General features: G+C 33.6%; 2 protein-coding genes across 3 annotated transcripts; both read left to right on the forward strand.

Moving 5' to 3' along the window:
* Positions 1-6,622: 6,622 nt before the first annotated feature.
* On the forward strand, positions 6,623-15,006 carry LOC112507613 (beta-galactosidase 3-like). The gene is made up of 18 exons (XM_025112261.1): positions 6,623-6,813; positions 6,889-6,984; positions 7,299-7,411; positions 7,507-7,573; positions 8,870-8,962; positions 9,720-9,863; positions 10,106-10,197; positions 10,882-10,987; positions 11,071-11,158; positions 11,326-11,444; positions 12,356-12,520; positions 12,875-13,050; positions 13,385-13,488; positions 13,703-13,812; positions 13,893-14,003; positions 14,111-14,221; positions 14,418-14,620; positions 14,796-15,006. The coding sequence occupies exons 1-18, from the start codon at positions 6,643-6,645 to the stop codon at positions 14,905-14,907; spliced, it is 2,181 nt and encodes a 726-aa protein (XP_024968029.1). The 5' UTR covers positions 6,623-6,642; the 3' UTR covers positions 14,908-15,006.
* Positions 15,007-16,222: 1,216 nt separating this feature from the next.
* On the forward strand, positions 16,223-18,970 carry LOC112507732 (chromatin remodeling protein SHL-like). Of its 2 annotated transcripts, none has more exons than XM_025112418.1 (5): positions 16,223-16,280; positions 16,374-16,719; positions 16,964-17,032; positions 17,515-17,663; positions 18,654-18,970. In XM_025112418.1, exons 2-5 carry the CDS (start codon positions 16,391-16,393, stop codon positions 18,752-18,754), a joined length of 648 nt encoding a protein of 215 aa, XP_024968186.1. In that variant the 5' UTR covers positions 16,223-16,280; positions 16,374-16,390; the 3' UTR covers positions 18,755-18,970. The 2 variants fall into 2 exon arrangements, with proteins under 2 accessions (XP_024968186.1, XP_024968187.1); XM_025112419.1 differs by having other exon boundaries at positions 17,528-17,663; positions 18,654-18,712.
* The last annotated feature ends 734 nt before the right edge of the window (positions 18,971-19,704 follow it).

The raw sequence follows: 19,704 nt of genomic DNA on the forward strand, positions 1-19,704 counted from the left end.
AGTAAATTGTGCGTAAATACAACTTATTAGAACTTTATTTTTGAATTCATGTAACTAACTGCAGATAAACATAATTAAATACATGATAAACATCTCATTATAAACATAAAAAATTAAAATATAATTAAAATACAATATTACAAGTAAATTGTACGTAAATACAACTTATTAGAACTTTATTTTTGAAATCATGTAACTAACTGCAGATAAACATAATTAAATACATGATAAACATCTCATTATAAACATAAAAAATTAAAATATAATTAAGATAATCATTGAGTTTTAACATAATATTTAATTATCATTCTTATAAAAATTATATTATTAAACAAAAATAGATTACTTTATTATTAAATTTAAATTTATAATAAAAATTGAATTAAAAAAGTTACACAGAAAACGAGAAATTTTAAATAGTTAATTTAATATTATTATCGATACTTTTTTTTTTCAAATTTATATTTCGTTCAAAAATAAAAATATTATCGTTTTATAAAACTACGTAAAACCATATTATATCGACAGAGAAAATGAATAAAATGAAAAATTACAATCTAGATATATATCTCGCTGCATCGTGCATGTACCATTCTAGTTTTTTTAGTGTGTTTAGTTTGTACTTTGTAGGATTTGAAATGAAATAAAATTCTATTTTTTATAAATAATTTTGAAAAACAAATTATAAAAAATTATAAAATTAATTAAATTACCTTCCTACTAATTGATTATTATAAAACAAATCTTTTTAACATATTTTAAAACATCATTACATAAAAATACTTTAAAATCTCTGAAAATACCAATTACCCCCATGGAATTTCTAAATCCCTTAGGGCTTATCCGGTAAGCACCCAACGGTAAAATTCAACATTATCATTCACTTACCAGGTAAGATTTTTAGTCAACAAAAATGGCTTTCTATGCAACAATTTACCCGCTAAGAGCTGACCGTGGTAAGAGTCATTGCCCTCACTTATCGGGTAAGACTTTCTATCCTTGCCTCGTTCTTACCGAGTAATATTCTTGGTCTTTGCCATGTTCATTCGGTAAAGTAATGTAACTTGGTAAACGCTTACCCGAGTAAACATTTGGTAAACAACCCCTTAGTTGTGGAATTTCAAGTTTACACTTTTCTTTAAACCAAATCTAGAACTAGAATGAAATTCAATTTTCAAATCCCTCTAAATCCTACCAAATCCCGCAAATCAAACATACCTCCATTAAATTACGTGACAAAATCAAACATTATATCTGAGGAAAAATATTAATTACCAGCAATCCTAGTCTGCCCCACACACAGAAACCCCCCCTCTAGAAAATACATGTAAAGAGGTATTTGAGAGCTAACTCAACAACTAAAGTTAATGAAATTGGATCCCACAGGATCCAAACTCAAACCTGTTGTGTATTTAAGCAAAGTCGTTCCACTTTTTTGCCAACTGAACTACATGTTTAAGAGCATCAAACGCTGTATTTTTTCAAGCAGAAAAAACAAATTTCTTTTGAATACCCAAAATAAAAGCAAGACAACTTATTATATTATAGAGTACAAGAGAAACACGTTTTTGACATTTAGTATGGCTTTTACTTCATGTCACATGATTCCGTTAATATGTCTTATGATACAAAGGTACATACAAATTTGACCACAAGTACGCACGCACACCTTACCATCTCTCATTTGTTTCCACCATTTATTTTTAATAATATTTTATTTTTTATTCAATTAAGTTTATAAAATTTAAAATAAAAAATTAATTAAAACAGTTATTTTTACCGGTTGGTTTCACCTTCCAGATTCCGTTAATATGTTTTTTGGTAATTATTTACAATGAAATTAAGACGCTGAATGGTTAAGAGAGACACAAGATAAAAAATCATTCAAAGGGTTTTAAAATCATTAAGAAACATTTTTTTTACTAAACAAGATTCACCTCTTAAGGATTTAAAAGTTGTCTCTTAATAAAACTATTTAAGAGGTAAACAAACAAACTGGTATTTAAAAAACAGAAAACCCATGTGACAGACACCATTTTACTGCCTCTAGTTGTGTGCACCTTATAATGTGATTAATGGCAATTTATTAGGACTTCCATGTCAGAAGAAGTATCAAATTCTAATTAAATTCAATTTCCAACTTTTTAAAATTTAGTTATTAATTAAAATACTATTTTTTAATATTTTTTTATATATAAAATAGAAATATTTACCCACACCATGTGATTTTTTTGATTTAAATAATAGTTACTGAAAAATAGTTAATTTCCCCAACCATATAACAGTTGAGAAAAGGGTGTTGTAATTTAAACTTTATGTTAAATTTTAATAAAGAAAATGTAAAAAAGTAAATTTAATGTTACTGCATGTAAAAAACCCAATAGAAACCATAAGAGTGGTGTCTGAGTGGTTTGAGCTTGGCTTTGAAAGGTCAAAAATATCAGGAGGTCCCAAGTTCAAATCCAAGGAGAAATAAAAAATCCCCTTGTGGCCACGGAGGTTCAAATGCGGTGACTCCGAGCTATCTGCAAAGTAGGTGGTCGTCTTGGGATTAGTCAGCTCGCATAGCTGATTGGATATCAAGGTTAATAAAAAAAATCCAATAAAAATAGCTTTCAGTTAAAATTTTGAAAACGAAAAAATACATCAAAATATAATGATTTTTTTTTCAAATCAATATAATAAAATTTTAATGTTTTATGTTTCATACGTATTTTAACCGATAATCTCTTGATCTTGTAATATTTGATGATATAAATATTGATTTAGAAAAAGTTTACGAAATATTTTTGCAGAATTAGTAGGTTATAGGTAAAAAAATTGGTAAATATCCATTTAAAATAGATGATAAACTTGACATACATGTCATCAAATCCTACAGAATCAGTAGGTTATATGTCAAAAAAATTGGTAAATATCTGGTTAAAATAGATGATAAACTTGACATACATGTGATCAGATTCTACAGAATCAGTAGGTTATAGGTCTAAAATTGATACAAAATATGAAACTGTCTGAAAATTTTGTTGCATTAAATAATAAATTTTAAAAAATTTATTACATTAATTGAGATTTTTTTGTATCTATACTACCTTATAAACCAGATTTATCAAAAGTATTGAAAATAATTTTTAATGCACAAAATACTACATATTTATGCACAAAGTCTTAAAAACAACTCGTAATGCATCAAGTACTACTACTTTATGCATTCAGTCTTAAAATCTCTTAATCTACAATTAAAATAATATATAGTACAAGTTACCAATGCACATTATTACTTTTTTCTTTTCATGTTCCCATGATACTTTTTACATCTTTCACTCATATTTCACCTTCTCATCCCCCAAGATGGATTCAAACTGATATTCACCATGAATTATTAAAAGTTCTCTCATTAATCTCCCATTCAATTGCTCTAGAACTCTCGGTCTCGGTCTCGATCTCGATCTCTTGATTCTTTGCTCTTGGTGTAAATCGAACACATTTATGGAGTCGTTTAAACATATTGGATTTTAAATATATTGAATTTTAAACTGTCATACAATTTTTTTCATCGATAGACTGTAATTGGAACCATAACTCTTATTTATTGAAATTGTTTTAATATCTAAAGACCAAGTGTAACTTATATCGTTAAATCTTCTCTAATAAAACCAGTGAAACTTCAAAAATCGTTAAAATTTACGACTTCCGCCACATTGCATGCCATAACTAGTTACAATAAATAAGATTTAAAACAAAATTGATTATATTTGAGCCAATTAAAAAAAGCATCCAATGAATGTGGCCTTTTTTACTTTTCTTAACAGTTGTCAATTTACTTTATTAATTATTAATGGTGTTATTATTAAATTTAGTAATTTATTGGTATTTAAATGTCGGTGTAATTATGTGGGGTTGGTAGAAAATTCAACTAATTTACGAACCCAAGAAAATCTTTTTGTTGATTAGGTCTTGTGTGGTTTGGTTGGTTACTTAGATACTGAAAAAGATTGAGTTGTTTATACGTAACACTTAATAATTTAATCTGATTTGTTGTTTTTTAATGTATACTTTCTGGGTTTTCTATGATTGATTATAGATTATGTCTTTTGGTCTGGTCATTTAGATTTTATAACAGTGTGAGATCCAGATATCGTATTTGATGTTTTTTTGGATAACGAGGGGTTTATGAGACAGTTTACGTGCACTGATTGATCTCAGAGGACCACGAATGGTCTTGAGTCACCGCATGTGCTCCTAGATGGTCATAAGGGTGGTGCATGATTGGTTTGAGCTTGGCTCTAAAGGTCAAAATTGTCAGGAGGTCCCATGTTCAAATACAAGGAGGAACAAAATCCCCTTGTGGCCATAAAGGTTCAAATGTTGTGACTCCAGACTATCTGCAAATCATAGCGGGTTGGATATCCAGGTTAACAAAAAAGGGGTTTTGACAGAGGATTCGAATATGGTGGAGAAGAGATTTTTCATTATATTACCCTGAGGGTTAACCAGTATGTCACGGTCTAAGTTATGGTCATTTGGATATGGGTGAACGATTTTGATTTAAGTATGTGTTTTTATGCTTCTTGGATGTGGTTATTTGGGTTTTGTACAAATACGAACCTACGTGTGAAATCATAGGTTCCATACAAACACGTCATTTCTTACGTCTTCTAAAAGTGGCATTTTCTTGTTTAAACGGTTTTTTGCACCTTTCGATAGTAGTTTCTTATTCATACAAGTCTTAAGCCTTTATGACTTCAAATAGTTACTTTTCTAGTTTTACGCAAATACCGCACATGTTTAGATTGCTTTTCGTGTCATATGTTAGCGGTCATTTGTCTTCCGTACAAGTCTAAATTTAGCCACACGCCTTTTGGCAGTTGTTATTCGGATTTCACACAATTTGATGTGATAACTTTTGAGTCATGAATTTTTGTACCAAACATCACAAAATAAAGTAATTTCGGAAAAAAAATGAGTCGTGTTTTTGACTCCATACACCATCTACCTGCCACGAGATACATTATTTAACTCTCTCATAATAATCATGAATATCAACACCATAAAACCCCATTTTTTTTTGTTAACCTGGATATCCAATCCGCTATGCGAGCCGACTAATCCCAGGGCGACCACCTGCTTTGCAGATAGCTTGGAGTCACCGCATTTTAACCTCCATGGCCACAAGGGGATTTTTATTCCTCCTTGGTTTTGAACCTGTGACCTCCTGATACTTTTGACCTTTAGAGTCAAACTCAAACCAATCAGGGTGGTTTAATAAAACCACATAATTTATCGCATCATAAATACTTTTTTCTTCCCCACCTCCTTTTTAGCACTTTCATTGCTTCACGCTAAGTATCAAAAACATTAAATCTCTAATTTCATTTTTTTCTTAGCCACAAAGCTAAAATCGTAGTGTTTCCATGTGAATTTCCATAGAAAAACCATATGTTTGATTTACATAAAAATAGCTTTTAATTGTATTTGATGAAAAAAAGCTGATTATCGACAATCCCATAAATGAAATATTTTGATAGTATAATCAGTGTTTCAATCTTCAAAATGGAGAAATATTGTTTTTAGAAATATTTTAGGGGTTGTTTGACAGTTGCTAAATGGTTTGGTGCAGAATAATTAAGAAACTTTCATGATATAGTGCAAAATGAAATATAATTGTTTGGTAGTTGTTTACATTGAAATCATGGCGCTTAATGATTAAGGGAGACTCATGATACAAAATCATACAGAGGGTTTTAGAATCATTTACAGAATTGTCTAAAACTTTTGCTAAATAAGAGTGATTTGAGTTTTTTCTTATTCATTCCAACAATAAGATTGAATTAATATAATTTTATATAAAGTTTTTCCTTTTAAAAATGTATTGAAATCATAAAATTAAAGAATCTGTTGAAATTAAATATGATTTATATTAGAGATTTTAATTTCTATTTGTTTATTTTAAAAAAGTTATAGAAACTTTGTTGAAGGTATTATAAAGTTCATTGCAACCACATGTCTGATTGGTTTGAGTTTGAATTCCAAAGGTCAAAAGTGTCTGTAGGTCCCAAGTTCAAATCCAAGAAGAAATAAAAAATCCCCTTATGGCCACGAATGTTCAAATGTTGTAACTCCAAGCTACCCGCAAAGTAGGTACTTGCGTTAAAAAATATGGTCCATTGTAAGGGGTTGTTTGTTTACCTCTTAATAGTTCCATTAAGAGACAACCTCTTAATAGTTCCATTAAGAGACAACCTCTAAATCGTTAAGAGGTAAATCTTATTTGGTAAAAATAAGTCTGTCTCTTAATAGTTCTAAAACCATCTGAATGATCTTTTATCCTGACCCTTCCTTAACCACTAAGCGCCCTAATTTCATTGTAAATAATTACCAAACAATTATATTTCATTTTGTACTATATCATAAGAACCTCTTAATCATTTTATATCAAACCATTTAGCAATTACCAAACAGTCCTTTAATTAACAAAAGAAAAAGTAAAGGTTTTTTTTTTGTTAACAAAATCGCCGTTAAAAAAATGTAAGACCAAATATATATGTGTAATAAATAGACATATACATACACACACACACACATATATATATATATATATATATCAGATATCAGTTTCTCTGGGTGTGATTTTAGGAAGAAATGGCAGCTATCTCAGCTTCCAAATGGGTTTCTCTACTCTTGACTTCATTACTGTTGTGCATTAAGCTCACTCAATGCAGTGTCATCTACGACAAGAAATCTCTGATCATCAATGGCCAACGACGACTCCTCTTCTCTGGTTCTATTCATTATCCAAGAAGTACCCCTGATGTATGTTCTCCCCCTTATTTCATCCTCTTTTTTCCACAAATTTACTGCTAAAAACCCAATTCAATCTTCATTCAGATGTGGGAAGATCTGATTCAAAAAGCCAAAGATGGAGGTTTAGATGTGATTGATACATACGTCTTCTGGAATGGCCATGAACCTTCTCCTGGCAATGTATGTTATCTACTCTCTTCTTCTTCTTCTTTTTTTTAAATTCATAAAAGGATGGTGCATGATTGGTTTGAGCTTGGCTCCAAAGGTCAAAAGTACCAGAGGTCCCAGGTTCAAATCTAAGTAGTAGGAATAAAAATCCTCTTGTGGCCACGGAGGTTCAAATACGGTGACTTTGGGCTATCTATCTGCAAAGCAGATGGTCGTCATGGATTAGTCGGCTGGCATAACGGGTTGGATATCCGAGTTAATAAAAAAATATATCTTTATGATTATTAATTAGTGTAATAATAATTATGTGTTGGTGGATTTTACAGTTTAATTTTGAAGGAAGATATGATTTGGTTCGGTTTGTGAAGATGGTTCAGAAAGCTGGGATGTATATGCATCTTCGCATTGGACCATTTGTTTGTGCAGAGTGGAATTTTGGGTAATTTTATTAACAAATTATTGGATTTTTGTATTTTTTTTTTTTTGGTGATTTTAATGTTAATTATATTGAAAATTTGATTTTTTTCTTAAAAGGGGTTTTCCGGTTTGGTTGAAGTATGTTCCTGGGATCAGCTTCAGAACTGATAACGAACCTTTTAAGGTCTCTCTCTCTCCTCTTCTGCATATTCCTCTGTTTTATTAAGTTGTAGGATTCGTACTCTGAAAAGATGGATTTAATGGGATCTGGTGTTGGGTTCGGATACTGTTATCCAAACCCAACACCAGATCTCATGTTTTATACCTTTTCACTTCTACCCAATACCAATTTTTACGGTTCTTTTAGTGTGAGGTGAATAGTATAATACTAAATTTCGTGTTTTATTGTTCATTTGGTGACCGAATATTTTTATTATAAAATGGTTTTTTAAATTTTATATTTTTGTAATTTTAGCTTATTTGGTTTTTCATATTTATACTAATTTATGATATATAATAAATTTCTTTTTTTTATATTTCAATTGTATTACAAACAATTCATTTTGGTTACAATTTTATGCTATGAATTTATAAAATTATTATAACAAAAAAAGTTATTTGTTTGGTTTTAAAATAAATAAAAACCGACGAAAAAGATAACATGGTTTTTATAAATGGGTAATTAATGTCATATTTTTTCATTAAGTAGGTTGTTTACCTAAATGCTTACCCGGTAAGCGCTTACCGTTAGGAGTCAACACTATAATTTATTTTTTAGGTAAGATTGTAGTATATCAAAATGGTATCGTGTGCAACAATATATATGGTAAGCGATTACCCGGGTAAGTGTCGTCACACTTACTTACCCGGTAAGACTCTCTATCCTTATCTTACCAGGTAAGATTCTTGGGTCTTGCCATATTCTTCCAATGAGGAAAATTATGCGGTAAGCACCTACCGGGTAAGCGTTTTGTAAATGGCCACTAAATGTTATTTTTACACTTAATAACCGAAGATTTATGAAATATTTTTCATCTCACGGTTAACGATAGAATTGGAAAGTATTACATTCCAAAGTAGACAATTATTTTATAATAAATAAAAATATGAATACTTATTTTGGGACAGAGGAAGTAATAGATACAAGTGTATTAATCGAAAATGTATAGAAATCAACAATAAAAAATATATTTGGAATATTCCATCTTATGTTAAAAAAACGATGTAAAGGATAAAAATGAATTACTGTTTACACCAAACTTTATACCCGTTTGGTTCAAGAAACAGTGCAAAGGATTGAAGACGATCCGAGTCTTGGAAAACCCATGAAAATTACGATCCTATAACCGGAACACCGTGTGGGTTTGAGCCCGTGGATCGAAAGATTGCATTTAGATTCAAGAAGAATAAAGCCCAAAAGTCTTTGATGCACCTAAAATTAGACCATGTTGTTGACATTGTTTATTTGTGATTAATACAGATGGCAATGCAAAAATTCACCACAAAAATAGTGCAAATGATGAAGAATGAGAAGTTGTTCGAGTCTCAAGGTGGCCCAATCATCCTCTCTCAGGTTACTATCTTTTATCGACTTTAATTTGTGAAGGTCAAATATGTCTAAATGTCATAATATACTGCTTTCAGTTTACAAGATCAAACAATTTTTTGTCCTATGTAAACGTGTTACAATAATCTAATAAGATTTTTCGGGTTGCCATAACAATTCTTTTAGATCATTTCTTATATAAAGCTTTTTATGAACACATATTTTTATATGACATTATTTGAAAAAGTATTTTATATAAAAACACATGTATTTATAAAAAAAAACATGTTCATACGTAACTTTCAAAAATGTCATATTAAGGGGGTGCGTGGGATTGCTTATTTGAAACGACTTATGTTTTTCTACAAAAACACTTATCAAACTTATTATAAGTCAGAAGGGTTTAAAATCTTCAAAAACTTCTTATTACCGGTTTGACACCGGTATAAGTTGTTTATCCAAACACTCAAAAATGCTTATTACCGGTACCACACCGGAATAAATCAATAAGTTGTTTTTATAAGCAATCTCAAACACTCCATAATAGCTAATATGACCCTTTATTTTAACAATGTACTAAAAAAAACTTAGTTACCGTGTCTAAATACGTATTTTAACTCTTTTTTTATACAGGTTGATCTTATAAAGCAGTCTATTAGATATTGTTGAACATATTTAACATACTGTTAAGCCGATTTTATTGTGGTAAACCGATGAAATGGTATAAAATGAATGGAATTGAGTCCAAAGTACGGTTCTAACGTGAATTTGGTAAATGGGGCAGATAGAAAATGAATATGGAGCAGAAAGCAAAGCATTTGGTGCAGCTGGACATGCTTACTTGACTTGGGCTGCTAAGATGGCTGTTGGTTTGGACACTGGTGTCCCTTGGGTTATGTGCAAGCAAGATGATGCTCCTGATCCCATTGTATGCACTTTTTCCAACTCGTTATATGAGCCGACTAATTTTAGGTTGACCACCTGCTTTTTGGGTAGACCGGAGTCACCATATTTGAATCTCCGTGGCCACAAAAAGATTTTTATTCCTCTTTGGATTTGAATCTGAGATCTCCAGATATTTTTAATCTTTGGAGTCCAAGCTCAAACCAATCAAGCACCACCCTTATGATTTGCTGATAAAGATTTGTGGTTTGTTGGATCTTGTGACAGATAAATACTTGCAATGGATTCTATTGTGATTATTTCTCTCCGAATAACAAAGAAACCAAACCTACAATGTGGACAGAGGCTTGGACCGGCTGGTAAGTATTGTAAATACAAAGAAAACCAGGGTTAAAAGTGGAACAGAAATGGAAAACATAGTAAATTACGTTTTTAGTCCTTGTGGTTTGTTGAAAATTGCTATTTTCGTTCTTATGTTTTTTAAATTAAGATTTTCATCCTTATGATTTAGAGTTTAATGTTATTTTCGTTCTTATGATTTAAAATTTATTGCTCTTTAGTCCTTGTGATTTACAATTCATTGATGTTTTTGTCCCTTATACTTAAAGGTAAGATAACTCTAGGGACGAAAGTAAATGAATTGCAAACCATAGGGACAAAAATTGCAACTTCAAAACCATAAAAATGAAAATCACAATTTTTAACAAACCATAAGTACAAAAAATGTAAGCGTTTACCGGGTTAATTGTTGCATATGATGTCGTTTTGGTGGACTAAAATCTTACCCTTTAAGTAAATAATAGTGTTAAATTTTACCGATAAGCACTTACAGGGTAAGTGTTTGGTAAACGGCCCCTAACTTATTATGGGCCTTTCAATAAGCTCTCAAAAACAAGTTAGCTTATAAACTAACTTATGGTTCCCAAATATCGTCTACGTGTGATTTCAACGGTTTATTTATTTATTTTAAAGTTAAAAATCATGTTCGATGCCTCTATGGATCGTGAACTCTTGTTTAATTATTCGAAAACTATCGGTTATAGGTTCTCGGATTTCGGTGGACCTCTTCCTCATCGACCCGTTCAAGATTTGGCCTTTGCAGTTGCCCGGTTCATTCAAAAGGGAGGCTCGTTCACAAACTATTACATGGTTAGCATCTCTTTATTTAGAGATTATGATCGAAACCAAACAAAAGTTTGCCAATAAACTGATATTTTTCTTATCATAAATAGTATCACGGAGGAACGAACTTCGGAAGGACGGCCGGAGGCCCGTTCATCACAACCAGCTACGATTACGATGCTCCTATAGATGAATATGGTAGTAAAAAGATACACTCGTTGGATTTAATTTTTTTAATATATACTATTTATATAGGACAAATACTCATGCACATTTTTGGAAGGCTGTGCTTGGCTCTACCAGTAACCTACATACCATCAGGCTAAAAAATTGCTGAAAATGCTTATTTTTTTTTGTATCCACAGGCTTGCTTAGGCAACCGAAATACAATCATCTGAGGGAGCTTCATAAAGCAATCAAATTAAGCGAGCGGGCTATTTTATCAGCTGATCCGGCTTTCGTTTCGTTAGGATCTTATGAACAGGTTTGTAGAATATTGTGCGATATTTTTCACTCATTCGGGATATTTAGCTCAATGACCTTCTACATAGCTCGTTTGCAAAAATATGTACAACTTTAAATGAGATTTTAACTAAATCTATGACCTCCTGACCTATTAAAGAGAAATTAGCTTCATACTCATGAGAAGGTCATGAATTTAATTAAAATCTCATTTAAGGTTACATACCTAAATATACCCAAAATGACCCTACAATGTATTTTCAAGTTCTTTAGGGAGCGGACTGTTTTACACCGGAGGCGGGTCAGTTAAGGTCATTGAATTAAAAATAAATAAAGATTAAACTACAAATTTGGTCCCTGTGGTTTGTTGAAAATAACACTTTTCATCTCTACAGCTTCAAAATTATAAGATGACCATCGTGGTTTTAAAATACGTTCGGATTGGATCCCTCCCTTTAATGGTCGTTCAAAGATTCCGTTAGGGGCATTATCGTTTTTTTATTGATTATTTTTGTATTTTACCCAATCAAAAACTACATGGACCAAAATCATAAATTCGGTTTTAATTGGGTAAAAGACAAAATAATTGGTAAATGAATGAAAATCCCCCCCCCCCCAATTTAATGGAATTTTTTAATGACCGTTAAGAGGGAGGGACCAAATCCAGACATTTTTCAAACTCTGATGGCTATCTAGTAAATTTGAAATTGCAGAGACAACAAATGTTATTTTCAACAAACCACAGGGACCAAATTTATAATTTACTCATAAATAAATTTACAAGGTGATACTCCTAAGGTCATTTAACCGAAGGACCCTATAATGACTATTTTAGGAATTGGGAGACTCGAAACTTTCTAGAAAGCGACTATCGGAGGGGTTTCTAGTTCATATCTAGTTAACTAACGACTACGAGTCTTTGACACGTTACAGGCTCATGTGTTTTCTTCGAAAACCGGAGGTTGTGCTGCTTTTCTAGCGAATTACCATATCAACTCATCGGCAACAGTCGTATTCAGGAACAACCACTACCATCTGCTACCGTGGTCCATCAGCATTCTTCCCGATTGCAAAAATGTCGCCTTCAACACCGCCCAGGTCAGTAGGACACGGTGGATGTCTTAATAAAATACTTAAAAACATTCTATCTAAAGATGTTATAATAAGTTGTACAATGAAATTATGCAACCTAACAAGTTTTATCTACGAAATTGAACAGTATAACAGAAAATAAAAAGTACATAATCTTATTAACCTTTTTATAAGAAGTTCAGTTACAACAAACTCACTAAGTCCCCTTATCATGTGTACTATTAGGTTGTCCAACTTCATAGATAAAATTTGTTAGGTCACCTGTAATTTCGTCCTAACAGCTTATTGTAACACTACGACAGTGTTGCCTGAGGTGCAAGGACCTAAAGTCGGCTCCTGACCTTTTTTCGGGTATTTCAGGTTGGAAGGACATCTCGAGTTCATATGTCACCAACAAATGTGAATAGGCTCTCATGGCAAGCTTTCAGTGAAGACATTTCATCGGCCGATTCTGATTCAAAGATGACCGTTTCGGGTTTGTTGGATCAGTTGAGCGTAACTAGAGATACGAGCGACTATCTTTGGTATTCGACCAGGTGAGAAGAGATTCTTGAGCATACTACTTGTATATTATGCATTAGAAATTTCTACATTTCGTCATTGCGCATTAGAAATTATACTTATATTAACCACAAGGGTGGTCCCTGATTGGTTTGAGTTTGGCTCCAAAGGTCAAAAGTACCAGGAGGTCCCATGTTCAAATCCAAGGAGGAATAAAAATTCTCTTGTGGCTACGGAGGTTCAAATGCGGTGACTCCGGGCTATCTGCAAAGCAGGTGGTCGCCCTGAGATTAGTCGGCTCATATAGCGGGTTGGATATCCAAGTTAATAAAAAAAATTATACTTATGTTTTTTTATCTTGGTTTCTAGTGTTGTGATAAACCCATCTGAATTGCACGCCGGAAGCGTTCCTACTCTGTCCGTTGAGTCCGAAGGTCATGCTTTACATGTCTTCATCAATGGCGAACACTCAGGTACAACTTGGTTAAGCACGTATGTACAACTAAATGAGCTAAGCTCATGCTTGTTGTCAGAGTCCATATCTGCTAGATTTGGACCTTTCTAATCTAATATATGTCGAAACGCCCTTTTCTCCTCAAGGGCTCTTTTGAAAGTAATCTGATAGGATTCCACGTATTCTCATAGTTATGATGTTATTGACATGTTATTTATACGTGAACTCATCAGGTTCGGTGTATGGAAATCAAGAAACTCGGAAAGTGAAGTTCACAGGAAATCCCCATCTACATGCCGGAATGAACAAGATTTCGCTGCTTAGTGTGGCTGTCGGGTTACAAGTGAGTCAATTTAAGTCAATTTTTATCGTATTTGATTGATTTATACGAATCTAAATGCGAAGATTTCTTTGTGAACGAAGAATAATGGGCCACATTTTGAGCTATGGAAGACGGGAGTGTTAGGACCCGTTGTGTTGAATGGGCTAGGCCATGGCTCGAGGGACATGTCTCCGCAGAAATGGTCATACCAGGTCTGTTTCGTTCGAAGAATTAGTTTGATTGACCTCGAAATTCTGTCTTCTTTTCTAGGACGAAGGTTTTAACGTCCTCTTTGTGTTCTTCCGACGTGTTTTTATAGGTCGGCCTGAAAGGCGAATCCAAAAACCTCGCAACGCCAACGGGAATTTCGTCAGTAGATTGGGTAGAATCGTCGTTTGCAGACAATCATAGGCCCCTTACATGGTACAAGGTATGGTTTCTTTACGGTGTCGCAAGTCCCTTTATTTGATCCGTAAGGGTGTGTGCACCGTGTAGTACGTGAACCAGACTGAACTAGTTGTCTATCTGGTATTTGATACGACTAAGCAAGATATTAAATATTTTAATAATAAAGTGAGTTTTTGTTGTGTGTATGTGAGGTGCATTGACCGGGTGTACACCTGCAGGCTTATTTCAATGCACCAGAAGGGGCTGAGCCATTGGCTATTGACATGAAAAGAATGGGAAAAGGTCAAGTATGGATCAATGGTCAAAGCATAGGAAGATATTGGACAAAACATGCAACAGGTAGTTGTACCCCCTGCAGCTATGCCGGTACTTATCGGCCCGTCAAATGTCAAACCCGTTGCGGAAGACCGACTCAACGATGGTAAATTCTTCATTAATTACACAAACAACCTTCGCCAAGCTCGTGCGAATTCTTTTGAAGTATATAATATTTATATACAACAGATACTTACGTACACTGTTCAGACTGAGCTCTACTGTAACCTGGATACTGATCGACCAATGACCCTTTTGTCTTTTTGATTATGTTTTCGTAGGTACCATGTCCCTCGATCTTGGTTGAAGCCGACCCAGAATTTGATAGTCGTGTTCGAGGAAATAGGTGGAGATGCATCCACGATATCGCTTATGAGAAGATCGATAAGTTGAGATGTGTATACGGAAGGAAATTATATACATGTTGCAAGTTTGAAATTATTGTTAACTGTTACAAAAGAGCATTGCAATAGAAAAAGAAAGAGATTACATATAAAAAAAAGTGGTGAATATCGCAAGTTAACGATTAACGTCATGTGATAGTGACACAGGCGTGGACGCGCACACAAACAACGGTTTTGATATGGTCTCGATGATTACCCGTCACTTTACGATTAAATTTACCAACCTGGGGAACACTAAACACACACGAAACACCTATTATGATCTTTATCGCTTCCCACCGGTCTTGATACTATTTACTCTCGTGTCAAACTCCTATGTTTTTCATACTAAAAAGGTTGTGAGACATGCACGGACCCAATGTAAGGCATACGGTGGGTGGTCTGTGCCATAGCATTGTTCATCCTTCGTAATGTAAAAAATTCTAGGGTCGTGAAAAGTGTCATCGTATTAATTTGTTGAAACTACAATAAGATTACAAGTTCGAACCTTTATTATTAAAATATTTAAGGTTGTGAAAAGCTTATAAAAATATTACAGAGAGTTTGAAAAGATGTTATGACAATGTTACACAGATCTTTGAAGCATGTTGCTATTTTTTTTTATTAACCTGGATATCTAACCCGTTAGCACAAAGGAGGGGGGAAGGGACTCCAGTCAAAAACTAAAAAAAAAAAAAATCATAGGCTAAAATTTAGATTTTACATGATTTACTTTTCACTTCCTCCCATTATATTTTTCCACGGGCCCCCAACTCCAATCGAAACCATTACTCTAACAAAAAAAATCTATTGAAATCAATCAAAAAAACAAAAAAAGTTATTCGAAATCGACAAAAAACACTAAAAAAATCCATCGAAATCAACCAAAAAACTTTAAAATTCTCTCGAAAACGTTGTAATTAGGTTAAAAATACATCGGACGATTTTGCGGGTCTTTAATGTACCTTAAAGATGACCCCATTGAACAAAAATTCTGGATCCGTCACTGATGCGAGCCTACTAAACCGAGAGAGAGAAATAAGAGAGGAAGAGAGATGGAAAGAAAGTAGAAAGGATACAAATATATTTGTGAAAGGATATTTTTGTAATTTTGGGTATCATTAAGCATATAAACTGAAATTCCCTTTTTATAACTGTCATTACATTAAATTTGATATTAAGACACGTATTTATTATTTTATCAAAGTAATTAAATATTTTATTGAAGTATGCATAAATTCCTACGTGAAACGCATCGCATTCCGGGGATGCATTTGATCTTCCGATCGTGTTTCATGTCTGCTTGAAGTCATCCTCAGTCCATGGCAAACGGAAGAACCCTAGATTCTTATACCGTCAATGGCGTTGATAAATCCATAAGACGTTAGTTTCATCTCAATCCTCACTTTTTTTTTTGTTTCCTTGTAAAATGTTGATAAATTTTCTAATGAATTTGCGTTTCTCGATTGTAATTAGCCGGCGATTGCGTGTTGATGAGGCCACACGATCCATCGAAGCCGTCGTATATAGCGAAAGTGGAGAAGATTGTATCGGACGACAGAGGAAGCAACGTGAAGGTTCACGTACGGTGGTACTACCGGCCAGAGGAAGTAGTCGGCGGTCGGAAACAGTTTCACGGAACCAAAGAAGTATTTCTCTCCGATCACTATGATGTTCAAGGCGCGGATACAATTGAAGGCAAGTGTAAGGTCCACACGTTCAAGAACTATACAAAGCTCGATGCCATTGGTAACGACGATTTCTACAGTCGTTTCCAGTATTACTCTTCCACCGGAGACTTCAATCCCGATAGAATTGCCGTGTATGTTTGACGTTTTTGCCGTCTCGTGTATATAATTCCTTGCGTTCTTGATGGAGTTTGTTGTAAAAGACGCATGATCTCTTTTTGGGTTGGTTTTGTTTCTTGCACTTTTCATGATGTTTTCCCCCTTTTTTTATCTGAATTTGTGTTTTCTTTATTGTTGGTATAACTAAATTTGAAGAATGATACGATCAACTTTTCTTTCATACACTGTTGATTAATCTAGGTCCTGTTAATGTGGCAGGTACTGCAAATGTGAGATGCCTTACAATCCTGATGACTTAATGATTCAGTGTGATGGCTGCCGTGATTGGTAGGTCACCAAACATTATTTATGGCATTACTTTTAATTGCCCTTCTTATGCTTCTTCTATAAATTTCAAGATAATTTAATTTGAGGTCAGCGAAGCAATATCATCCTAAACTAGTAGCTTATTCAAAAGAGATAAGAAGTCATGAAATTGTTCTTAATACCAGGAGGTTGGTTGTTTAGTAAAAGGCACTTGACACCGGCCACAATATGAACTTTATGAGATGGCAGAGTCGCTGGAATAAGAAATGCTTACTATGGCACTTGCATGATGTATCTTTTTTTTGCCTTGGTGAGTTGGGATGTGGGAGGCACAAGGTTTGCTTCTCTTATGTACTGTTTTGCCGAACATTATACTTGGATCCTTGTACATTTATTAGCCTGTTCACTATCGCTCACTGTTTGAACTCCTGATATGCTCTCTAAGCTTCTACTTTTCAGTTTACTCTGCAAGTAAGCTCATTTTAGTTTCTAAACTCTCACAGCCTCGTGGTTCAGGTTTCATCCTGCTTGTATAGACATGACAGTGGAGGAGGCTACACAAATGGAGCACTTCTTGTGCCAGAGTTGTTTGTCAGAAGAGCAAAAGGTTCTCCAAAATTCTCATGCTATTTCCAGGCCTGCAGTCATGAAGGTAATAACTTGGCATGGTTTAAAATGTTGGTTGTTATTTATGGGTTCTTTTACAGAACTTGCAGTGAAATTGGAATGTCAAGACTGGTTAGGAAGTCACTGCATTGGCGTACTAAGTTTATTTAACACATGGTATACATTATTCGCTCACTGCATTGATGTAAAAAAGAAACATACTAGGGGACGTTATGTAACTAAACCATTAGGTTAGAAGGAGTGCATAACTGATACTTTTCTTGCCACATTTATGAATTATGGCTGAAATAAGAACATAGCAATCAGGTGATATAGCAGTGTCTGATTCTGTTTGGCATGTTGGTAGAAGTGCACCAAGTGCGAGTGTTCTTTCATAGCAATGAACGGTTGAGGATATGGGTGCATGATGTGTGGACACCAGGCTTCAAGATCTATTGGTTGATTATGAATCTGTATGGACAATTCTTCTATAATTATGAATGAAATCCTAAAATGTATAGAAGTAGCGATCAAAAGAAATGAAAACTCACACCTTGGGTTATGGGCACGTTTTGCATGGTCGAATCCAAGTTTGAGAGGAAGCTGACTTACCAAGATCTCTCTCAATCAGCCATCTGAATCAATATATGAACTTTTTAAATGACCTTAAATGAGTTTTCAATTAGGAGCATAGTTTTTATATTTCTTTTAACTCAATAACCTTCATATCACCTGCCTATGGTGTCACACACACTGCTTCTTAAAGTCTTGAAAGAACACTAGAAAGTTAGACTGTTGGAATGACGTTCATAAAGGTCATGTAACTAAATGCTCCAGCTTTTTAGCAGATCATATCTATGATTCTCACATTTTCAACCTCTGGTGTTACACACACACAAAAACTACCTTTAGTATAAACACGTTGCCTCTGTAAAATGTTGAAAAAACATTACAATGCTAGTTTGTAAAAAATGACTTCTAATAGAAGGTCATTTAACTTTTTAACGGGTCATGTATATGATTCTGGCATTTTCAGGTAGACACAAAGCGCCGGCGAACGTGATGTACAGGTATAGTGAACCAAAAATCTTGTTGAATATACAAAAGCTTTCAAACTTGGAGAGGATGAAAGGATAGTAGCAACTTAACACTAATATGCAATGGAAACCACATTTTGACTTTATTTTTGTGCATATATATGTACATATACATATATTTCCCTTTTGATTGGTTGGACTTCTAAGTGTTTGTAGCCTATGTTTGTTTATGTGAGCTAGGATCCAATCAGTTTCTTTTTATCTATATAGCATTATCACTAAACGTTTCTTTGACGTTTATAACATGTATCTTTTAGATGAACAACAAATAAAGACAATATATGGCGAATAGCCCCTGTGTTATTAGTTTCTAATTGTTTTACGCGTTTTACCTCATTATACTGTCTACTTGCACACTATTGTAGCGTATCTTAATTACCTGTTTTGTTTATCTAGTTTTTTGCCTGCTTGCATACACCTTTCCATTGTGCACAAGCCAGTCTTCATGGGAACAACCTCTCAATGAAAGTTACGCCTCCTAGACCCTACTTTCGAGTGGGATATATACCGGATTCGTTTGATCTAACTTTTTGTTGCTCAACAACTGATTTATGCGTTTAAGTTGAGCCTTTCAACATTTTTGTGCTATAATGACTTGCACTTCATGCATCAAAAGATGTATTATTGTCGTTCATATGGATTTTTTTAGGTTTAACAATAATTCTCACGTTTTCAACCTTTTTGCCTTATTTAAACTTTCCCCTTGTAATGGATGTAAATGAGTATGAATAATGTAATTTCAAAAGGAAAAGAACTCCAAACAGTCGATTTCATTGTAAAAAAATGATTGTTACCAGTAAGGTGAAACACCGGTTAATGTTGAAACATCATATTCCGACTGTTGCCTATTTTGAGACATTGATTAATCTAGACTTGGAGCATGTTTAGCAAACATGTGGTTACCAAGTGTCACTTGCATTAGTGGGTTGTCCCGACAAGCACTAAGGATCTTACCTGTAAGAGACATAACAAGGACCGATAATCATGCTA

The sequence above is a fragment of the Cynara cardunculus genome (assembly GCF_001531365.2).
Source record: "Cynara cardunculus var. scolymus isolate 2C chromosome LG 2, CcrdV1, whole genome shotgun sequence".
Taxonomy (NCBI): Eukaryota; Viridiplantae; Streptophyta; class Magnoliopsida; order Asterales; family Asteraceae; genus Cynara; species Cynara cardunculus.